The 24,349-nt window shown below is 39.2% G+C and overlaps 1 protein-coding gene across 3 annotated transcripts; it reads right to left on the reverse strand.

Moving 5' to 3' along the window:
- Nucleotides 1-1,818: 1,818 nt before the first annotated feature.
- Sertm1 (serine rich and transmembrane domain containing 1) lies at nucleotides 1,819-23,806 on the reverse strand. Of its 3 annotated transcripts, XM_078016110.1 has the most exons (3): nucleotides 23,566-23,806; nucleotides 22,805-23,038; nucleotides 1,819-4,729 (listed from the first exon to the last, which is right to left on the reverse strand). In XM_078016110.1, the coding sequence occupies exon 3, from the start codon at nucleotides 4,540-4,542 to the stop codon at nucleotides 4,219-4,221; it is 324 nt and encodes a 107-aa protein (XP_077872236.1). In that variant the 5' UTR covers nucleotides 4,543-4,729; nucleotides 22,805-23,038; nucleotides 23,566-23,806; the 3' UTR covers nucleotides 1,819-4,218. The 3 variants fall into 3 exon arrangements, with proteins under 3 accessions (XP_077872236.1, XP_005317163.1, XP_040137524.1); XM_005317106.5 differs by lacking the exon at nucleotides 22,805-23,038; XM_040281590.2 differs by lacking the exons at nucleotides 22,805-23,038; nucleotides 23,566-23,806 and adding an exon at nucleotides 23,166-23,519.
- Between the last annotated feature and the right edge of the window lie 543 nt (nucleotides 23,807-24,349).

Raw genomic sequence — 24,349 nt, forward strand, 5'->3', positions numbered from 1 at the left:
ATAGATGCCTATTGATAATAATGTCTCCTTATAATGTTCGGGGTGATAAATACCCTAGCTCAGCTTGGATCCAGTCAAAGATAAAGAAAAGCCACATTTGGGATGGTTTGATGAGGTATCCTGATAGTTAAAAGTGATTACAGGGGTTAGTGGGCCCTGTTGCAATAAAAACACTACTAACGGGAAATGTCTCTTACAATGCAGTAGATGCTTAGGCCTTTTTTTTTTTGCTATTGGGGATTGAACTCAGGGTACTGAACCACTGAGCCACATCCCCAACTCTTTTTTGTATTTTGAAGTAGAAGGATAAGTAAGGGTTCTCTGATTGCTATTGAGGACAAGGTTAAATTGAAGAAAGACGACTTTAACAATCCAGGTGGTGTCTTTGCACATTGAGAATAATTGTCTGTTCTTGGGAAGTGTGTTTGTGAAAGCAAGTGTATGTTAGTATGTTAGTGTACATGTGTGCAAGTGCATGCACACAGACACATATTTGATCTTAAGATCCACCCATTAGCTAACTAGGAAGCAAAAGAAGCACATTGTCTTCTCAGTGATGGAGAGCTGATGAAAATAGCTGGACCAGGAGCCCAGAGCTCCCCTCTGACTCTTCTGTTATGGCCTCCTCTCCAACACACACTCCTCCCAGACTCATACTCCCACACAGCCTGGTGAGATCTCTCCTGAATAACTTAGGCTTTCTGAATTCTGAGGTTCTGCTAGGAAATTATAGAAAGAGCTTGAGTTTTATTCTGAGTGCAGTGGGAATCCATCGAAGGACCGCAAGCAGGGAATTTAGGGTTAAGAAAGATCACTCTAGGGGCTTTGTGAAAAATAGAGCAGAGATGGGCAAAAAGTCCTATAAAGGATGCTAAGGGACTTTCTAATAGAGAACAGAGGGTGGGAAATGGCATTAATTAGAAGTGGGAGGCAGACCTCAAGGCAGGGAAACAAGTCTAGAAACATGCTGCTCCTTGAATATTCCATACTCAAGTTGCCTCATTTTCCTTTGGACTAGTGGATAGTCTTACTCAAAGCACAATGTAATATTTTTTTTTCTCTCATTATAAATCTCTTCAGTTCCTCTCACTCCTCTAGTCTGCTAAATGCACATCATCTTGTAAAAGTGGAGCTGGGGGGAATCTAAGAGGGGAAACAGGGAAGAGATGGGACCTTGTTCATATCCCATTTCCACTGAATCCATCACAACACAGCAGTTATCTATTTCCAGGAGGGGGGCCTGGAGTTCAGTCTCCAGCAGAAGAGGTCCCAGTGAGGCCTGTGAGCTGGGGTTGGGAGTAATGCTCACCTTGGAGAACTGCAGTTATGTGGACAGTGGCTGAGAGGGAAGACCCCCTGCAAGTATGCCCGAACAATCAACCTGAGGCTTCCGCCATGTGTGCCCTGCTCATGAGCAGCACCACTTGGGTCCTTCTTAAAGATCCCCATTCCCTGGCTCCACTCCTGGAGGTCTGGCAGGGAGTAGCCTGGGAACCAGTGTATTTTACAAGCCCCCAGATGATTCTTCTCATCAGGGAAATGTGAAGCTCACTGTCCCAGAGGAAGTCACCCTTGCAGAGTGGGGAGAGACCAACATTTGGGTCAAACATTATTGACCCTACTTCAGAGAGGACATACTGAAAAGGAACGATTATATAATACTATAACATAAAGACGTATATGATATTATGGACATTTAGATATAGACACACTCTGTAGACATAGATACACTTAAAACTTCCAGGAAAAGCATCCTCTCTAGGAGAGAAGAGAGCAGATTATTGCACAAGAAAAAAAAAATCAGAGAAGAAACCAGGCTTTCAATGGACTCCACTTCTTTATTTATAAACCCATCTTCCAACCTTTCTGAACTTCTTAAACAACACAAATTCTTCTCAAGTTGTACAATCTGTTACCTTGGCAAGCTAGTAATGACAAATCCTATTTTCCATTTTGAATGTTGTTCCTAATTACTCCACTTAACATGGAGTGCAAGAAATCGTGCGGCAGGAGAGGGGTGGGAGTGTACTTGCAGATTTGATTTGATTTGTTTTTTAAAGGAGTTTTGCTGTCAGAAGGCTTTATATCTCTTCCAGAAGGAAAGGCTATAAAGTTACCCCTTAGGACAGATCACAATCAGATTTTACTGTTCTGTGTGGAACATGTGTCCATTTATTTTTTAAAGTCACTTCACCCATGTCCCTTTGCCTCTCAGTAACAAAATAACACAAGAATAATTGAAAAGAAAAAGTGTCATCATAGGTGTCTCTGTACTCCTGTGTGGCTTTCACACAACTTTCAACTAGGAGCATATGAAAGTAAGTGTGTGTGTGTGTGTGTGTGTGTGTGTGTCTGCATGTGTGTGTGAATACACACAATACATATATATTTATATATACACATCCATGTACATACATACATATACTCAGAGAATGCTAATACTGATCTAAAACAGCAGAGTTTCTCTAGTCCAAATTTTAAACTACATAATGCTTTCAATGGCAGCAGAGGCAAATTTTTCACTGATTATACATTTAAGGGCAGCAACTCTGTGCAGGTTGTATGGTGTTTGGAGTATATGAGTAGTTAAACAGGGTTAGATTTAAGTGAAGCTTATGGATTGAAAAAAGAACAGGAAGTTAAAGGCTTCTGATCCTCCTTACCAGTCCTCAATCTCTCAGCATTTCAGAGTGACAAAGACAGACCCTGGAACACGGTGGATCCTTCTTCCCATTCTTGTGACCGTAGAGTGCTGACTGCACAGGCCAACCTAAGGACGTGTTGAAGCTCCACCATTTAAGACCATTAAATGTTGTGAGCAAAGGTTGATTCCGTTGCCACGGGAAGACTGGCATGTCGCTGCAGTGGCTTCTGCAGATCAAGTTCAGTGTTTATGCTGTGGGCCATTTATTTTTCAAATTAAATTAAGATTCTTGTTCTTAAGAAGCTGTAGCATTTGCTTTGTTTTGCTTTTAGGGGCAGCTTGATTTCTTCCACATTCAGCATCTATGCTCATGAGCATCTCACTTTGAGGAACCCCTCCAAGTTCAGAGGTATTTGACTCATCACAGTGTGGCAGCTGCTGGCATAACTAAAGCTCTCAGCAGGGACAACTGGAGGGTCTAGAATTTTAATATAAGCACACATCCTGGAATCCTAATGCAGAATATTCTATTAACATACAATGACTAATTGACAGAGACACAGAACATTCACAGGGTATTTAAAAACATGTATATCAGCAATTTAATCTCTTAAGTTTTGCAACCTGAAGTGAATGAACAAACATCTGATGCCTTGGAGCCTTAATATAATTCTGCACTAAAATTATAAAGACTGGGAAGCTGAATAAAGGAACATACATGACTGCCAGAAGTTATGACTGTATAAAATACAACTAAATGAATATTTTCCCTAGGCTTAATTCCCACTGACAGAAATTATAGACAGAAAGTAAAAAATCCTTGGTGTCTCTTCTGGTATTTCTCTTAGTAACAGTAATAACAATTATCATAAAGAATTCCACAATTGAGGGCTATTATAACTGCAACATAAGTAGAAGAAAAAGCCCAGGAGGCACAGATACATTACAAACTGCTTCATGACGCATATTTGTCTTGCTACTGAAAGTCAAACTCTTCCAAAACTTTTCCAAATGTCATATCTATCCATAAATGCGACTTTCATTTGTTAAAGTGAAATTAAAGAAAACATTTTGTGTATTTTTTCCCCCGGTTTAGAAATGTTACACATTAATTCTAGACTGACTCACTTTTTCTCTTTTTCTTTTTAAATTTGGTGTCTCTGCTTTATCTTTCAAGTTTGGAGAATATCTTCTTAATAATTCAATTTTGCCAGGTGCTGCTGGCTCAGTTGATCTTGTGGTTTTGTAAGAGAAATGAAGTGCAAAAGCCCATACCCAGCATTCTCTGAGAAAGCCTCCCAGTGAACATACAACAAAATGCTGGTCAACCTCCAAGAAGCCAGCTCCGGATCTGTCAAACGGTCTGTGTGAAATTCTGCACCTCCAAGTTTGCACGCATTTCTGTCAGCATCTGCTTCTCCATTCAGAAATGAAAAGCATCGGGGAACAGAAAAGAAATCAAAGAGGAAGGAGGAAAACAGGTCTAACCCAAAGAGGTCCTTTCTTTGATGACTCAACACTCCCCATAAAGGAAAACTGAAACTGCTGTTGCTTTAAGGATTCTTCCACTTTCTTCAGGATGAAAGGTTTGAAAAAGTGGACCTTTGAGAGGAAATGCTACAGACTTCTAAGTTGGTGAAAGAACTTCCAGCATCACTTGGGTACTCGGGGTAGGAGGAGCTGGAGGAGATGATGTTTTTGAGCCTCTGGAGGGCAATAATTAAAAGCAAAAGCAGAAATGCTAAAAGGCTGAGGAATATGGACACATAGATGTAGACATTGGACAGGTGGCCTGAGGATGGGTCCACCGATGTGGACAGCGATGTGGGAAACAGCTCAAGGAAAGTTCCATTCTCCACACTCCCTGCAAATCCAGATGAAGAGTCAGGCTCAGACATCTTTATGAAGTCGAAGGAATGAACAGGTATATTAAAGTCAAGTTTTCACACAGGGGTTAAGAAGGACGAAATTGGCATTGCTTTTGCATGTGGCCACAGTAGAAATTATAGACTGGGAAATCAGCACAACAAAACCTCTGGGTTTTTAAACAAAGGCAGCAACAGGGGATCAGGTATCCATCGAGACCTGCAGAAATAAAAACAAACAAAAAGCACTTAGTGTATTTTTGGGGGGAGAAATACCACATTTAAATAGAAGTTTTAGTTTTTATTTCAGTAAAGCTTAACTATAAAACTGACCAGGAAAGGAAAACAGTGAAGTAACTCCCCTAGGAATAAGTAATGCTATGTCTTTATATTACAAGTGATGATATAAAGTGAACTTTTATTTCTCCCCACAGTGCAGTAGGTGCCAGGTTTCTTTAAGGAACTAAAGATAAAACATAAAGAAAAATATATTTCTGATGTGCCCCATCTGCTGAGATTTCAACAGATGCTTCAAATGAATGCTCTGAGACAAGAACCCAAGAAGCTCCAAATCTCCCTCCTCCAGAAAATTAATTCTGTACATCCTGCAGTCCAGAGCACAACTGCTGACCAGTGTTTCCCTCTAGCACATGTTGAAGAACCCTGAACACACAAATGTGCTTTTGGTGGATGTTCACAACATGCTGATTTCTTTGTAAAAATTTTGTCTGCTCAAGATCATCGAATATTTCTATTTATTTTCTTTAAATGTACTCATGTAATTTGTTTTAGATACCTCAGGCATTGAATTAAAAAAACAAAAACAAAAACAAAAAACAAAACTTTAACCTGCCTGGAAGAAGAGCAAATTGAATTGCCTCTGAATGGTAGAGAGAGTACCAGGTTTGTGTCAAGAGACAGGTTTGAGGCCTGAATTCCCCATCATCTTTGAGCAGCTGGGCACACTTTCCCACAATTCCTGAGCTTTACTTTTATCATTTGAAAAATGATTCAACACCTGCCCCATCTCATGAAGATATTGGACATGGAAGGAGTCTGTGAAATGCAAAGATTGGACCAAAATGAGGTGTGTGTGTGTGTGTGTGTGTGTGTGTGTGTGTGTGTGTGTCTGCACGCATGCAAGCAAGTGCACAATTGTGTGTGTGTGTGTGTGTGTGTGTGTGTGTGTATGTGTGCGTGCACGTGCGCCCGTGCCTGTTAGCCAGGTGCAAAAAAAAAAATAAGGCTCTTCACTGTGTTCAGTCTGTGATTTAAGCAGCCTGAGGAAAGAGCAGCCCTCCAGGTAGAGAACTCTAGAACTCTCTTGAAGTCCAGAAAAGATGCTCTTCCTGGCTCCTGGCACTAGATCATTTTGCTGTAGAATTCTAAAACTCACCTCAGGCAGTGGTGAAATGCTAATGGAAAACCTCCACTCTGCCCCTGGCTTTCCCTTGCTACACAATATCTGGCATTTTACCTTGAAAATTTGCCTTTTCCTTCTGTTCTCCAAATCTAATTAAGCAGCTGATTCTTTGAGTGGCTGACATTTGCCACTGTGGCCAGAGCTGAGCAGCACTAATGATCCCTTGGAAGGGAGGACACTTCAGAGAAGGCTGTCCCTGTCAGGTGTCACACAGAGTCTTTGTGAGCTCTTCGGAGTAGGCCAGGGACAAAGTCTCAGTAGTTCCTAAAATAATTTGACTCCTACTCCTCATTATGCTTTGCCTGGTGATTTTAATTCCATTAGGCTGTTACACGCTTCTAACAACCAGTTTTAAAAAAATAATAATCACAGTGGGACTGCAAATGTGTTACACTGATTTGGCAATACTGATCTTTTTACTGCACACAAACGTTCTAGCTGTTTATCTTTAGTGAACATGGTAAAGTGTCTCAGAGGCAGCATGGTGTACAGGAAAAAAAAAAGTAGCATAGAAACCTAATAGACTGAGTTAGAAAAAAAAAAAGGTTCTGGTACAACCAAAAATCAGGAAAAAAAAAAAAAGTTCTGGTACAACCAAAGTGTAGCAGAGGAGATAGAGAAACAAAGATGCCAATTGATTTGATATGAATTACATTTGTAATTAGAAGATAAACCAGGGATTTAGGCTTCTGGCCACCTCAGTCCTCATACCATCTGGTCTCAATTTTTAAATTGTTTTGGTAGTAAGAATTGTATGTCATCTTTTTTATTTTATTTTTTAACATGGGGAAAGAAAGTAAGCACTATGAATCGATTGTTTCTCTGGCAGGTAGGGTGATAATTGTGCCTGTTATAGTTTTGATCTAGAATGTTCCTCCCCAAATTATGTGTTGAAGGCTTGGTCTCCAGCTGGTGGCACTATTAGGAGATGGTGGACACTTTAGGAGATGGGTCCTAGTTGGAATAAGCAGGTCTTTGGTGGTGTGCCTTTTAAGGGTTTATTTTGACTGCCCCAGCCTCTTCTGCTTCTTATCTATATGAGGTGAGTAGCTTTCCTCTGCCACACCCTTCCACTGTACTGCTGTGATCCACTCTCAGGCCCAAAGCAATGGAGCCAGCTAACTATGGACTGAAACCTCTGAAATCATGAACCAGAATAAACCTTTAATCCTTTAAGTTGTTTTTGTCAGGCATTTTGTCACAGTAATGAAAAGCTGACTTGAACATAGTGCCATTTTGCAGATGAGAAAACTGAGGTGTAAAGATATTGTGATTTACTCAGGATGCACAGCTAGTTGGTGACAGAGAAGTAATCAGAACCCATATTTGAACCATGTTCTTGGTTTTCTCAACTGTGGGAGGAAGAGAGAAGTCACAGAGTTGGGTAATTGGTTCCTCTCTGCCATTTACCTTAGGCAAGTCCACAGCCAGCCCTGAGAGTGCAGTTTTCCCATTTACACAACAATAATTAATACTCATCTTTCCTACCTCTCCGGGTAAGCCCGTGTTAAAGAGGTTGCTTTCTAGGGATGGGGCTGAAGGCACAATATCACTGTGGCATCAGTAAGTCAGTAACAAAACTATCAGCTGACTCCAAGACTGTTTGCAATGACAAAGGTATCTCTTTACAGAGTAAATATCCAAGAGTACTTTCCACTTCCTGAGGGTCACATTCTTCACCATACATGAATTAGTTACAGAAAACAAGGTGAAGATTTGGAGAAAGGGTTCGATCTCCTTGGCTTTGGAAGACTGGTAGAATATAAACTAGAGAAACCTTGTGTCTTTATTTGAAATTTCACAATTAAATATCCTCTCCTTTAAATATCGCTTCTCAGTGTTCCAGATGTCATATCATTTCCAGACTTCTTAATTTAAAATGACAGCGACACAAATTTCATTTCATTGTTATATTCTGAAACAACAGAGTATATGCATTGTCAGAGATGATTTTAATTTGCCAACATTAATTCTCATTTCCTTATTGAAGCTTAAAAAATTGGCCTATCTTCTATCTGTCTGGTGAATGTTTTATTCGACAGTGACTGCATAATGCTCAGGATGAACCAAACTCTACATGTTTAGGTATTGTGACAGGTGGCACTGTGGAAATGAAATCAAATGAGTGTTTCAAGATGATGCTTCTTCGGTTCTTTTTTCCCAGATAAGGCTTAAAGAAAGACTTCATCTCAAATGTATAGCCTTGACCCATCCTGGGGCAGCGCCGGCAAACTCTCATTTCAGGTGACACCGGAAGCCATGCAAGGATTTTTTTTTTTTTTTCCTGAGCCATCCTCAGAGAGTGATTTTTGAGAAAAGGAAAAATGAGACATCTGGATCACAACATTATAAATGAATATCTGTGGCAATGTTTTAGCTCATGGTCAGCCAGCTTTCTGTTTGTTTCTGGAATGAAAATGTGTGTTAGGAAGAAATCTACGAAAAAGCAGTGAGTGGGGACCCAGAGAGATAGCATAGATAGGGCAAATCTTGTTCCATGTCATAGGACCAGGTTATCATCCTTCCTGGAAGATGGAAGCTTCTATTATGATTTGGATGCAAGGTGTCCCCCCAGAACTCCCGTGTTCATGCAGGAATATTCAGAGGTGATGTGATTAGATTATGAGAGCTGCAACCTAATCAGTTCATCCTAGTTGAATGAATGACTGGTGGTGACTGTAGGCAGGGGGGGTGTGGCTAGAGGAGGTGGGTCACTGCGGGTTCTGGAGGAGTTCATCTTCCCTGTGGGCCCTTCTTCCTTCCCTCTTTCTGCTTCCTGGTTTCCATGAATGGAACAGTGTTCCTCCACCCTTCTACCATGATGTTCTGCCTCCCCTTGGGCCTAGAGCATTGGACTTGACCATCTATGGACTGAGACCCTGAATCTGGGAATCCCCAAATAAAGTTCTGTCCTCTAAGTGGTTCTTGTCAGGCATTTTGTCTCCACAGGCAGAGTTGACTATAACATTTTCCTTCCTACAGGGTGGTTATGAGGATTGTAATCTTTGGCAAGAACAGAGGCATACTGTAGAGCATGTACTTCATCCTTTCATTCCTTCTAAATGGAACAGAAGTTGTCTGGCCCTCTTCTCAGAGTCCTCTCTCATTAGCATTGCAAGACCCCTGGCAGAGAGACAGCATGTGGGCAGAGCCCATGCGTGCCATGGCCTTGATTTCTATTGCACGGTGGTTTATAAAACTCAGCCTATGGGTCTGCTTCAAATGTGGTACAACAATTTTGACCATGAGAACTTTATTCAAATACATCTCTATGTGAATTACAAGCATGTAAAGGTTTTTTTTTTCTTTATTATTGTAAAAAAAACTGGGACAAGCTGCTTTGTCCCCTTGCAATATTCTTTTAAGAACCTAGCTGTTACGATCCACAATGTCACATCAACATTTCATCTATGAGTCCTACTGTGTCACACTCCAAAGGTAATCCTCCCCAAACCATGAGGAGTGGTGCAATAAAAAATTAACAGGACATGGCAAAATGCTTTTTATAGTACACCAATGTGAAATTAGATATAATAATGTAATTAATGGTTTTAGATGATTTATTGAATCTCTTTCTCTGAGGAACACATAGAGACCACCATTTCCAGAATCCAGAAGGGAAATTATAACATCCAAGCCCAGCTGTTTCTAGCTTATTAGGAAATAGCATGGTTTCTATAAAACCTTGCAGCCATTGCCTTAGCCTTCACAGGATCATCTTTTCTTCTAATGCTTTTTCTCTGCTTTGGCCTTTTAGGTCATGGTGGATGGGAGAAAAATCTGTGTTGACATTACACCCTTCCTACCACCCTCTCTCAAAGTACATCTTCATCACAGGGAATGACAAACATTTACCCCTGGGCTTGAAACAGTAAAAAAAAAAAAAAGAAAAAAAAAAAGTTTATTGTCTTCTAAGTTATCCTAACTCTTAAGTTGATTCAGCCCTCTACATATTCGCCTATTTAAAACTGCCATTACTTATCAGTTCAGTGCTTTGGGAGAGTAGAATTTCATGTGAACTCCCATTATGATTCCTTCTATGAGTCCGGTAAAAACCAAAATAAAGTTTGGGAAATAAACTGCATCTCTCTGCTATCACACATTGAGCTAGAAGGTCATCTTATAAGAAGAAATGCCTAGCGGTGGAGGTTGTAACTAGCTCATTGAAATTCATAGATCTGGACAGATAATGTAACATGAAAAATTAAAATTAACAGTCCTCTTTACCTACAGTTCAAATGAATGATCAGAAAATATTATCTAAACTTTTTCATTTATGTTGGTGAAAATTAGAGAGATGACAAAGCAATAGCTTGGTATCAGTGACTTATTTTCAAAATAAATTTAAAGGCAGGTCATTAAGTTGCTTTGGATTTAATCTAATCTTCTGTCTCTTGGTGATGACTTCTGATGACCTGGTATAACCTCAAGCTTTGCAAAATAATTTTTCAGCAAAACAGCAATAACAGGGAAAATCCCCCACTTATTCTCAATATTTTTATGTCAGACAACTTATTTTGTCCAAATTATTTAATGATTAATTATCCACTAAGGTATAATTTGCAGAATGTTCAGATATACTTTGCTCAATACATAAAACAGTAAATTGAGAATAGTTTAAAAAAACACAAGAAATCATTGAGAAAAGGGGATGTGAATATAACTGGTTTGGCTTTTGCTTGTTCAGTCTCAAATGGTATGAGGACTTGCATTTATAATGCTGTTTTTCAGAAACGAAATCAAACTATGATTCCTTTTTTAAAAATAATTTTTTTAGTTGTAGATGGACACAATACCTTTATTTTATTAATTTTTTATGTGGTGCTGAGGATCAAACCCAGTGCCTCACACATGCTCGGCAAGTACTCTACCATTGAGCCACATCTTAGCACCAAACTATTATTCTTAATAAATTTGTAGTATATTTATATTCCATGAGAAGGTTTCATGTCCAAATCACTACCTTAGCAAGAATAATCATTTTTAAAACATATGATCTTGGAATTTTAAACTAATAAGATTTTAGAATAAGATAGGTAATTTAAGCAGGTTATCTCCCAGATACAAAGGAAGCCATTACAAAGCCAGTTGCAGGCATAGCAATTTATAATTCTTTCTTTCTTGTGCTGGGGACCAAACTCAGGGCCTTAAACATGTTGCAAGCTCTCTATCATGAGCTACACCCACCAGTCTGCATTTTTATTTTCTTTTATGATATTTAGAAATGACCAAGAAAGAGACTTCCTGCACTTTGGGAGAGACTGGGCCCATCTTGGCTAACATAATTAGTCTAAATCAAAATGAGAAAAGCAGCATCTTCAAGGTTGAAAGGAAGCTCTGAATGGGATGTGAATATAATTGGTTAAAAAGTATTGGAATGATAAAAGTCATTTTTAGGGAGCAGAAGAAAAGGTCATTGGCTAAATGCTTCATTTACAGAAAAGCAAATAGCCAGAGAAATAATGATTTCACAATCTCAGGGAAGGTCGTGATGAATCAGTGGGAATAAAGAAGGTAAAAAACAAGACTGGCCTTTCAAGATGTTATGGCATATTTAATGAGGGATTTCAAGCTCCATTCTCTCCCTACACCCAGCTTTGATCATTGCTGATATTTGGGATGTATATTCACCAAACATTTCTTTTTTATTCTCAGAGCAGCTTGAATTAGTTAATTCATAGCATTCATATAGAATCACAGCATTCAAAAAGACTTGCTTGGTTTTAAGCAAGACTAGGTATGTTTTTAAAAATTCACATTAAATCATGTTGTTGTGGGACAATGGAATGATGTTTGTTCCTTTTCTATTGCATCTTATTTTGTCTTTATAGTTAAAATAATCTGTCTGCTACAAATATTTCTGTCCAGTCAAGATATGCTTGTAACAGTTTCCTGATATAGTGTGATATTTGGAAAGGTTTTGTTCTTGCAAATTACTTGTGATTGTCATAAATTCCTGAAAGCAAAAAAAAAAAAAAATCCAATCCTTTACATGGAAACTACTAGCTATCCTTAGGCTTTCTTTGAGTGCCTCCAAAACTGTTCTAAGGGAGCAAAGAATATCTTGGAAATTTGGTTGTGCTATAACCACTGATGAAGTCCACCCCACATCTAAGCAGCTACCAGTCATTGAGCCATTCAGAACAAGGGGAAAATAGGAGACGATGTTACTCCCTCTCTACCAACATCACTCTTTCCTTTCTTCTTTATTTCTACTGCTTCCTCCTTCTATAAATACACACATGCCTCAGTTCATGGTCTATTATCTTACACAAAAGAATACACCAGATTCTAAAAACTATTACATCTCTATAAAATCAAGTGTATAGGCACAATTTGAAGAGAGAAGTCATGATATTGGTGGCCTGAAAAAAACTTCAGTATTAGCACAACAATAAGAAGGCCACTATTTATGTTTATATCCATTGAAAACTGTACTCATGGGTTTGCTTGAAGTAGGGTACTTTAGAGTCTATTCCCTAAAAATGGACTGGAATATCACAAATATATCTCTGTATTTCCTAACAGGGACTCAAGCTTATAGAGTCTTTCACTTAGTAACATTTTAAATCTAGCAGTTTACTTGAATTAATGAACCATTATCGCTCATAATGCAACTACAAATAGAATCTGAGTTGATTACAGGGTCTGTAAATTGCCCATCTCATATGAATATTAGTCGAGTGTTTAGCATAACATATACATATGAATTTTGCCAAATATATTCTCTCATTCTTCCAGTCTTCTATGGATGACATTCAAAGTATGATGACACTTTCACAGCAAAATAGATATTTAAAAAGAATAATGCTTAGTAATTGCTGGCTTAGGCAAGCTAAGTTTCAGATACATCCACTTTTGGACACAGGACATTATTTAGTAGTCAGCTGAATACACAGAGGGAAAAAAAAGTAAGATGTAGATTTCAAGATTTATCCCCTAAATGCAATGCAAAAAGTCTTTGTGGATCTTGGATCGGTTAAAAGAAAAAACAGTTTTGTTATAAAGGTCAACATTTGAAAATAGACTACACATTAGATAATTGTATTAAATCAGTATTAAATTTCCTAAATGTGATATAGGAAAATGTTCTTGTTTTTGAACATCAAATATGTTGAAATAGCTAACTATAAGGTGCCATAAAATAAGCAACTAGCTCTCAATGGTTCAGTCTAACAAAACAAAACGAAAAATATACACATCCACATATATCCAGGCACAGCAAGAAAAATGAAAGAGCAAAAGTGTCAAAATGTTAACAGCTGGTAATGTAATCAAAGGCTACAGAGGCGTTCATTGTTCATATTCTTGCCACCTTTCAGTATGTTTGAAATTTTTCAACATACAAGTGGAGAAAATGATTTATCCCCAAAGATTTCAAGAAAACATGCTTGGATAATGTGCACTAAGCCAGGCAAAATATAAGAAGCTTCTGAAGAAATACAAGAATGAAAGCAGGACTCTTCTGTAGTACCAGAAAAGTACAAATACTTGCTGATTAGCTCAGGATGCTCACTAACCCACAGGTAAAGCATTGTAGGATGAGTTAGAAGAAGTTTCCTATGACCCGAAAACTGGATCCACGGCAATGAGAGATGCTGTCTGAAGACAGGCACAGTGACTCACCAGTCATCCTTATTCACAACTTCAATCCTGCCGCCTCCCACTGGACTCCTGGACCCAGGGACCCAGTTATGTTCCTCTTAATCAGCTTGAGAAGCATCCAAGGCTATCCCTTTGCAGCTTAAATAACCAAAGGTAGGGGCTTTGGTAGTACTGTCAGTCCAGAGAGTACTAAGGAGTAAAACTAAGGAGAGAACTAAGTACTAAGTACTAAGGAGAGAACTAAGGAGTAAAATTCATGAAAAGCCCACGATAGCCAACAAGGTCTAGGTTCAAAGCAAAGACCTAGGATATGACAGCAACTGAAATTAAATACAAATAGGAGACTTGATCTAGGTAACCAAAGTAAAGAGTCTGCAAATAGTGAGGACCTCTCACTTTTTACAACTCATAGCTAGCAACCATATCCTGGATCACCCTGGTTTAGGAAAGTTCTCTGACATGGCAAGAGGCTAAACTTGAACTCATGAATACACAGTTCAGAGTCAGAATATTTTGAAATAGAAACAATAAATCATTTAGAAATTGGACCCATTCACTGAAAAATGCAGATATTGGTGAAAAAAAAAAAACAACTGGGAGCATTGATTTTAGTAGTGTTTTTCCTCAATCATACAATGGAGTTTAAAGGTAGGTACCCTGAAATGATGAGTACCAGGTGAGTCAGGCTTTAGAATGAAGTTTTAGGAAATGCCATCTCTATGAGGAGACAAAAATTCTCTCTCTAGGTGATAGAAGTACTGGGTTTCTAGGTAGATGTGGAAAGGCAGGAAACAGAGGATGCTGTGTCCATAAGAAAAACATGTTCCCGCATGTGGGGTTTCTCCAGGTCCTGCTAATTCTTGCTGTGAGCAAAGCAGCATAGCTGGCCTAAATGCTCTCTTTCTCCCGTAGGAGATGCAGCAAACTCCAAAGTCTGGCTAACAAAGAAAATGTCTGCATGTTCCTCCTAACACAGAACAAAACACTATGGCAGGCTATCGAGTGTGGGAGGAATGCAAACCCCCGGCAGCCTGTTGTCATTTTAGACAACAACTCAAGACCAGACTCTGTCAAAGACAATATGGAAGCAATAAGCAAGTGTGGGCTCAATTCTCCCAGAATGTATTTCAACTTAGAAATGTAAGTAAGTGAAATTGAAAAATAGTTTAGAATTATTTGTAGTAAACAGACTACTGCACTGGTGACCTATAGAAAAAATAGTCACACATTCTCCTAAAAATGTAGATAAGTATGGTTTTGCTCAGGAAATCATGAGCAATCTTTTATAGAAGATAACTGACTTTGACTTTCTCTTTGACTAAGACTGAGCTCTTCACCTTAACACTCAAGGTTGTGTGCTGTTTTTCTTCAGTTGTAGAAGTAGCCTTTCTCAGAACACATATTCACTTTCATTCACTGTTTTTATATCTGCTCTTCATTGGTAGATTTCCATGGTATGGTCTGGGATGTGAGGACCCATCAGGCAAAAAAAATTGGTGGGAAGTAGAGATAAGCAGGTGTGTGTTGGGGGGGGTGGGCATCCCTAAGTCATTGTGGAATGGCACTCTATCTTCAGGACATGATAGGAAGAAAGCAAATACAGGATGCCATTATAGGAGAAAGAATGTCCAGACAAGCCAGTTTAAGAAAATCACAATCACCACTACAATCACAACATAAGTGATAGCTGCCAACACTTATTAAATAGAAAGCATATGCCAGTTCTGGATGTGTGTGTGCGCACACACACACACACACACACACACACACATTCATATTCTTTCTAAACTTTGCAACTCTTATTTATTCTTATCTCCCACTTTTTTTTTTTGTACCAGGGATTGAACTCAGGGACACTGGACCACTGAGCCACATCCACCGCCCTATTTTGTATTTTATTTAGAGACAAGGTCTCACTGAATTGCTTAATACCTCACTTTGCTGAGGCTGGCTTTGAACTCATGATCCTCCTGCCTCAGCCTCCCAAGTCCCCCACCTTTTTTAAAAGATGGGAAAATTAAAGTTCAGCAAATACAAAGGCCTGCCCAACATTACTCAGCCACTTAGAGGCAAGGATGAAATTTAAATCTATATTTCCATATTCTATATTCATTTTATTTCTTCTCTCCGGGGGTCTACAGTTGAAGAGGATGCCCCTTGTAGTCCTTAAAGCAGTTCATGAAATGTTTCTGAGGTTCCTCCTTCTAGACATGTTGTAGGATCATATATTCCTACTCTCTCTGAATTTAGGGTGGGTGGCTAATGAAATGTAGGAAAAATGGCATTTATCACCTCTAGATAGGAAATGTAAGAGCTGGTATGAGATTTGCATATCCCTTCCTTCTGCTGCAGTAATTGTGAAATTACCTGCCCATCTTCTTTTGCATCCTTGAATGATCACAGTGAGTGCCTTTATCCCTTGCTGACTCCACTGACACTTAATGTCAACATTGAATAAATTTCTGTTGTTTTAAGCCACCAATGTTCTGGCTTATTTGTTATTGTAGCATAATCTACCTTCTACTAACTAACATAAAATATCACTGTACTGAGACAGCAGAATTTATGATGAGTCTTCAAGTATTTGTAAAGAAGTCAAATTCTGAAAAGCTGAGAGCTGCATAAATTGTATATAAAATGTCTTGTGACATTGGTGAGAAAGAAGGTTTGAAATAATGTTTGGTTAATTTTTACTTTATATGAGAATTAGGTTTAAAGAGATAAAGCTATTGATGGAACAAAAAATATTCTCTGATAAACTGGAATATGATGAGCTGCTACTGTATAAGGATAATCTTGACCAAATGTCACTTAAACATGCACATAATGCTTTCAAGTGGAAATAGGTGACCAACAATAAAGACACTACCTCATGACCCCAGTGGAAAAAACAGCTCATTGTACAATTAAGGGCCAATGCTATTGCCTTTGGTTAAGAAAAGCTATGTTCTTTGATGCATGCATTCATGCATTCAATAAATACTTGTTAACTATGTACCACCCAGAGGAGTAAAATATTGTCATTTTATGCATAAGTCTATACATGTAAGTTTTACTGTTGCCATATTGAGTAAGAAATCTAGAAGACTTCTCCTACACTATATGACCTCTGTTATGTGTCTTTTATTATCTGGTTACAGGCTCCTTTTCCAATCTCATTTTTATCATTGCATTTAAGAATGATGTTCCAGGCATATTAAGCTGTTAAAAGTTTAATATCCTAATCATTTTTAAATACTTACATTTAATCTTATAATCTTCACCTATTTTCTCCATGCAAATTGTTAGCTCCCTCTTCTGTATTCTCAGGACTCCATACCTTTCAACACTAGCATTTCTGGCATTTCATTATACTTATTATATGTATTTACCTGTCTGTCTACTTCAATAGACTGAACTCCTAGGAAAGGAGATAACATTTTACTTACTTTTCTCTCCATAGACCAGAACAGACTACAGCATAAGGATAAGCAATGAGCATTTGTTGGATGGTTGCATGAGTGAAATAACAAAATAATGAAGAAACTTGAAGCTTCTTGGAGAGAAATCCTGTATTTGGTCTGTTTTGAAAAGTAAAAGAATATTCATTGAGTGAATGAATGATCTTGCATAAAATCATGGAAATTAATCTAAAGGTAAATATTCAATAAGAAAATATTAATGGACCTTCCATAAATTTTGTAAATATTTTAGCTATAGAAATAAAATTAATAGTTTCCAGAGAAAGTTCTGCTCATACTTTCTTATCAACCAGTTGTGTCTTTTAACAATATCTAACAAAGCTGGGATTTTATTAGGACAAGCATTCAGGACCCTTGAGGAAGACATGCAAGAGTCAGCTGTCAGTTCTGAAATACATTCTTGTGAACATGGCTAGAGGATTGTAAAAAATGTATTTCGAAGAGCACAATAAATATTAAGAGTTTACCATAGTGAATCAGTGAAGCTCTGACTGGGTATGCAATGAAATGCATTGAAAAATATTCTTTAAGTTAAGCTCCATTATAATCCCATCCTTTGAAAATTACAGATCATTTATAATCACAACCCATGGCACTATGCTTATCTGTGGAGATAAAAAAAAATACCTACTTCATAATCGCTGTAGGGGAGGTTCACTGTAATTCACTACACTGAGGAATATCATAAGCCACAGTACTGTCAGCCACTCTATCTTAAGACTAACCCAACCAGAAACAACTGAAATATTCAACAGAAATTCAGCACAGAAAAAAAAAATGTTTGCATTTTTGTACATTTTTTTCAATTTGACTACAAATTGTCACTTCAGAGACTAATGCCACCAGAAGTAGCCACTTGGCTCCCTCAGTGACATGTTGGTCATAAGTCCTTGTGAGTCCAGTAACGTGCAATGCACACACTGTTTCCTGCATCAAGAATCAATTATGTTATATATATGTATGAATATCCCACAATGAAACCCACTATTCTGTGTAATTGATAGACACCAATAAAAGTTTTAAAAATCTCACTACCAAAAATAAAATTAACTAAAGTGTGCTCAATGACTTATTTGACTTCAATTCTGACACAAATTCAGCATCTTATCATGAGTACTGGGTATTGACCATGCTTTGAGTAAGCACTACAGGAAGATCATAGCCACAGTGGTATAAACAGGAATACTTAGCAGTTCTGTGCTAGGGAATGTGTGCAAAAATCTCAGCTTCTTATAAAAAGAGTAATACACATTAAGACAGATGAGTACAAAAGAAGTATTTTTCTCTTATCATTTATGGTGTTGCTAACATCAAACATTTGTTGTATATCTAATTTATTCTTTCTTTATAGTCTTTCTCAATCTTAAATTTCCTCTACTTAAACAAAACAAAAAGTAAACTAAACAAAATAGTAACCAAAGGAAAAAAGTTTTCATGAAATCAGAGAGCTAGAAATCCTTAAAATTCAGGAAACTGTAGGTGGATGTGGTGGTACACACCTGTAAGCCCAGCTACTGAGAAGGCCAAGGCAGGAGGATCACAAGTTCAAGGTCAGCCTGGGCAACTTGGTGAGGCCCTGAGTCAAAATAAAGGCTGAGAATGAAGCTCACTGCTTGTCTAGCATGTGGAATCCCCTGATTTTCAGCCCCAGTATCCACCCCAAAAGCAGGACATAGGGGCCAAAAAAGTTTAGTGTATTTTGAAGATCACTGTTAATGCCTTGTCTGCTTTTGAAAAAGATTTGCAGAAGACTCAAGTTGGTCAGAAACGTATAAAATGGAAGCGAAATAACCCTTTTCCAAACTCAAATCCACTCTATACTCATAGGCAAATTGGATTGCCAACAAGAGGAAAGTAGACAAAAACCAAGTTATTCAGTTTCTTCTGTTATCCAGGAATTTTTCCTCTATTTGGATGATTAGTACCATTAAAATATATGCAAATCAGGGCCCAAGGGGCTAATTTAAGATCAAATCTAACAAGGATAATAAAGCAATAAGGGGGAAAAATGAAATATCTTGGACTAGAACAACTTTGACCAACTAGTTGTACTAGACCATCTTTGCTGGTAAGGAGTTTTTCCCGAAGTCTAAGAACCCTTTCTAAGTCAATATTATGTTAAGTTAGTGCCCTTAACTTAACACCTGTAGCATGGACACCAAAGTCAAAAAGCTCATACAGGATTATTAGAAATGACAGGTGGCCAACGCATATGAAGGGCAAGACAGAGGTATTGGTAAATATTTTCTGTTTTTAGCTGGATCCTAATGACTTGGATGTGTTCAAATTGAACATAAAAATCACTGCTTATGTCCTTATGATTTGTATACTTTTATACATGAATGTTAATTGGCAATAAAAGTTTTTTACAGGTAAAAAATACAACGTATTTGCAACTAAATACTGAAGGTGAATTGGTTAAATAAATGCTGGAAGAATCATACAATGGAGTATTCTGATACTAGCATCAAAGGATTATATTTTTCTATTATGGAAAGATGCCTAACACATATTGTTGTCTTGTAGCTAGGTAAACAATGTAAGTTTTAGAATATTGCATAGTATAATTATACTTTTGTAAGACTACTATAGTTCCTACTACATATACATGCACAATTGTGGATGTAAAAACAAAATAAGAGGCTATGCACTAAGCTTTAATTAACGTATGTTTTTGTTAGAAGCTAGTATTATGGATATGTCAATATTCTGTTTTGTGTGTTTCTGTACTTAAATTTTGATACAAAGAACATGTACTGTTTTATAATCAGAAAATAATAAAGGTATTTTCATTAAGAAATAGAAATAAAATTTAATTATGGCATACACAGTGAAATGTTCCTGGTTTTTAAGCCCAGAACTCTTTCCTCTCCTTCTCTGTGATCCTCCTCCTCCTCCTCTTCCTCCTCCACTTGCTTCTCCTTCTATACTGTCAATACTTAACACAAACCTTTGAAATGGCTCCTTTGCACCATTGCTTTCAAAGTTTAAGACTCTCAGTCTAAGGCCAGAAAGTATTTCCAATAGAACTTATTGTGCTTTGAGTTAAAGCTACATTTTATAGGGGGTTTGTACATTCGATGTAAAAGACAAGAAGAGTATATCTGGGTGCTACAATCCTGATCTCTGGGAAACTGAAAGTGAGTAAGAACCAAAACCAGTTTAATGGGTAGCAGTTGATAAATTACCAGACATTACCGACTACTGTAGCAAATTAATCAGGAAAGCTGCTAATTTGGCTTCCCTTGGGAGCTCCCAGCATGTCAGGAGTTAATGTTTTAACTATGGGTAAGTAAGTCGTCTTCCTATGTTTCTGAATTTGGAGCCAGTTCTTTCAGCCACTCCTCTTTTTGTTCCCCATCAGAGGTTGGATACAGGTCTGTTACCTTCGTAAGTGACTCATTTAACAACTGTTATAGGCTTGCGTTTTCCAGATCCTTTCACTATTGTCTATAATAATACCAGCATCAACAACCAAACCCATAAGAAAAATAGTAAACCTGGACTGACTACTTTTCCATCTAAATATAAACTAATAGGTGGGAATTTAAGAGTTAGGAACTCAGGAAATATTAATGGCATATACCGTTCCTGATATGAACTGACAGCTTTGAAACACTGGCACTGTTTTGGCTGAATTGTGCCATTTCGTGCTCAGAGATCGGTGTTAAAGTGTATATGGTTACTTGAATGCTCAGAATTTCTCTATCTCCCTTTAATTTCCAAACTTAGCAAAGGATAAATAATGGCCATATCTTGATTCTGAGTGTTAACATAGTGTGGCCATATACCTAAGAAACTCCTGAATGAGGCAGTCTGTGTCAGGAGACTGAGCCTTTGAGAATACTATATTCTGCAGACACATCTCAAAAATCAGAATCAGAGGTGAAGGATCACAGAATTTGGCTCAGTCTCCTATATCCTACACCTGAAATAGCTAGTGGATGCACAGATAAATTTTCTGAAACCAAATTAAAGGCTAAGCCACAAATGCATACCAAGGACTTCTTCATTTAAACCTCTGCCTTGAATCAATCTTCTAGGTACATACATTGGCTAAAAGGAATCCTGCAAATTCATGCACTTACGGTTTGAGCTACTTCTTTGTTGGATTGCCCATTCCATTAAAGGCTTTATTATTTTTTTCTTTTAGGTGTCATTATGAACAGTAATAATAGTGTATGAAAAGCAGGCCTGTGCTAACTTATATTTATATAGTAATATAATAATATAGTATATTCCACGTTTGTCTCTTCTCCCTAATAATGAATTAAACATAAAATCATTATATAAAAAGAGTATTAAAATACAAGTGTGGGAGAAAAGTAATCCCAGAGAGAAGAGTTATCATTAAATGAGCTCAGTCTTGACTTAGAACACAGGCTGAATCAGAGAATTTTGCCTGTGATGGGTTAATTTTTCATTGTTATAATGAATGTATAACTCCAGGTTTACTTAATGACGAGTATGCTTAATCATTCTTACCAATCATCTCTGCCATCCCTCATCTGCCCTCATTAAAAAAAAAAAAGAGAGAGAAAAAGAAATTCAAGAAACCTGCAAATAAATCTCTGGTGGATTTACTGCCACACGCGTTCACACATCATTTGTCTCTCAACTCCTGATATGCGTGTTCATATCATAAACATCTAGTAAAATCTGGTGAACTGAACTAACCAGAAGCAAGGTGAAGAGAATGGACCTCACCTTACATCAGGTTCTTTAATGACAACCATGAATGTGTATTGAGCTTCTTAAAGCACTTGTCTGATTTAGAGGAATAATAAGTAAGATATCCATACTTAAAACACACAAACACAATAATCCACCCACTTTCTGGAACTCAGGATTTCCGGATCATTTCTTTGGTTGGCAGATGAGTTGCTATCTCCACCATGTACACCTTTTGAAGGTGACTAGGGCATGACCTGAGGGCGTGCTGTCAATGCTGCCTGTGACAAAGCAGCTTCATTCACATGCACTTTACAAAAAGTCACTTGACTACAGATCAACAACAATTGCTGATTATAAAGGGTGCTGTCCTGCCCTGCGTATTGTGGGGATACAGGATATGATGATTCTCTGTTTAGCCAAATGAAGCATATTTAATCGCAAAAAGGTATTTAAGAACCACTATGAGCCATATCATAAATAATGCAAAACGCCCAGACTAGCTGCATAATTAAGCAACTTAAAATATTATCTTTTAATTTTTTTTTTTTTTTTTAAGGAGGATGCATTGAGCAGTAAAACTGCATTAAGAGGCAAATCTTTTACGAAAAGCCAATCTCTTATCATGCTTCTTTCCCTCTGGACAGGCTGTTGTCTGAACAATGAATCTGGGAAATCTGAAGTGAAGCGCACCCTAGGAGAAACATCTTGGGGAGTGGTCCTCTGGTCAGTCGCGGGACAGTAACCATTGCCCATTTCCCCATACTCTTCACCTGTAGTGTGGCCATAAAAAAAAAAAAAAAATGCGAAGGCTTTGAGACGTCCTCTAGGCATCGGATCTCATGACCCAGCACAAAGAACCAACGGAGTACTTACTTTAGCAGAAAATTTTCTGAAGGAAAATTAACCGGCAGAGGAAATGAAGGACATTAAGAAACAGACCCCGTATCTGGAATCTGACACCAAACCCGAGCTCTCGGGGCATCTGGCTGTGCAAAACGCACACGCACAGTTCTCAAACCTGGTACTCAACAAGATGTTTCTGTGAATGAATGGGTCTTTGTGCTCCTTGGCGGAGAGCACATAATATACCCTGTCTTAATAAGAATTTAACAATTGCCCATAATCCACGCACCTCGGCGGATTCAGCGTCTCATCAGACCCGGAAAAGGGGATAGATAGCTGATGCAGTTACTTCTGGGTTTTCACGGGAACTCGGGGAAACCACAGCTGGGGAACGAAAGCTGGGAAAAACTTCTCTGAATCTGGAGCCACTTGGAAGACTGGTGAAAATCCTTGCACTAACCCGTAAGGCGCAGTCAGCGGCCAGTGGTGAGTGTGGCGATTCTCAGGGAAGGGACAGAAGACCCTAAACATTCAGATAAGCGTAAAACAAACACAAAAATAATGACCACACACATCACAAAGGCCAAACAAAATGCAGCTAGAAATACACTGCGCAAAGTGTAAAACTACACTTGCTCACAGAAATCAACCTTTTGTAGCGGCAGACTCAGAGCAGACCTTCCTGATCCCTGCGTCTGAGAAGGAGGTGGGTCATCCCGGGGCCAAGGACACTGCGTGCCGGCCCCCCTCGAGGCTCTGGCTGTAACCGGAGGAGTCTCCCAGAGACCCGTAGAGTTGAGCTGCAGAGGCTGCTCCGGAACCCTAAGAACGCAGTCAGCTACAGAAAGGATAGATTCGGGAGGTGTTTCCCAGAAAGGTGCAAAATCTCAAGGAGCCTGGAGAGAGTCTGGGAGGAGTCTCCGGAGGCCAATGGACTCAAGGCCGCCCTAAGGTGAGGAGTCGGGAGCCCCTCGTGCTCTGGCACCCAGTGCGTCTCGGGTTCCCCACTCTGCCTGAGCTCACTGGCCGGGTCGGGAGGCTCTCACTGACCTGCTGGTCGCGACGCGAGCCCACCTGCACCGGGCTTTGTTGCTTCGGGTGGGGCGGCGCCCCTGTCTCAGAGATTCGCGCCCGCAAAGCCGTCCCCGGGAATGCTGAGCGCAGGGACACAGAGCGCGGCCGGAGCGCACGGGCAGCGGGCGCAGCGCGAGTGGGCCCGGGGCTGCTAGCTCTGCACGGCCCTCACCGTGTCCCTCCGCCCCTCCCGGCCCCTAGACCAATGGCTGTGAGCGAGGCCCACTCCCGCCGCCCCCCAGCCGCTGCTCTGGCGGGCGCTTGGCGCTAGGACAGCACCCCGCTCTGGCGAGGGAGGAGCTCGCGCCACGGTTGGAAAATCCCGGAGGGCGAGGAGGCGTTGTTTGCGCAGGGAACCCCATCTGGGGAGGACAGGTGTGCAGCGCTGAACTTTTGTGGGTGTTTATGGGGTGGGGGTGCAGCTTCTTGGGGACTCAGGGGCCTCTCTGCAGGCGAAAACATTCACTTCTTGCCAAGTTTCTTCTCTTGCATCTTTTATGAGTCCTGCGCAGCCCCCACCCTCAAACAACGACAGTGCATCATCACAAGCCCAGCTCTGACTGTGCAGCGTGGGGGCATCACCTTATCCTATGATGAGCTTCATCTGAGTCCTCCCTCATTCAGCGCCCCTTTCCGCTACCCTCTGATTCCTCGACCAAATCGTCAAATGAATGAATAGGATTGCAGTTTCTATGGCTGCCAGTGATAAAAGTCCCTATGAGTAACTGGCATAGAGAATCTCATATCATAAAGGAACCTT

This window comes from Ictidomys tridecemlineatus, chromosome 6, assembly GCF_052094955.1.
Source record: "Ictidomys tridecemlineatus isolate mIctTri1 chromosome 6, mIctTri1.hap1, whole genome shotgun sequence".
Lineage (NCBI taxonomy): Eukaryota > Metazoa > Chordata > Mammalia > Rodentia > Sciuridae > Ictidomys > Ictidomys tridecemlineatus.

Bases quoted from the DNA above. Each gene is read 5' to 3' on its own strand.
- Sertm1 (XM_005317106.5), bottom strand. From the start codon at position 4,542: ATGTCTGAGCCTGACTCTTCATCTGGATTTGCAGGGAGTGTGGAGAAT.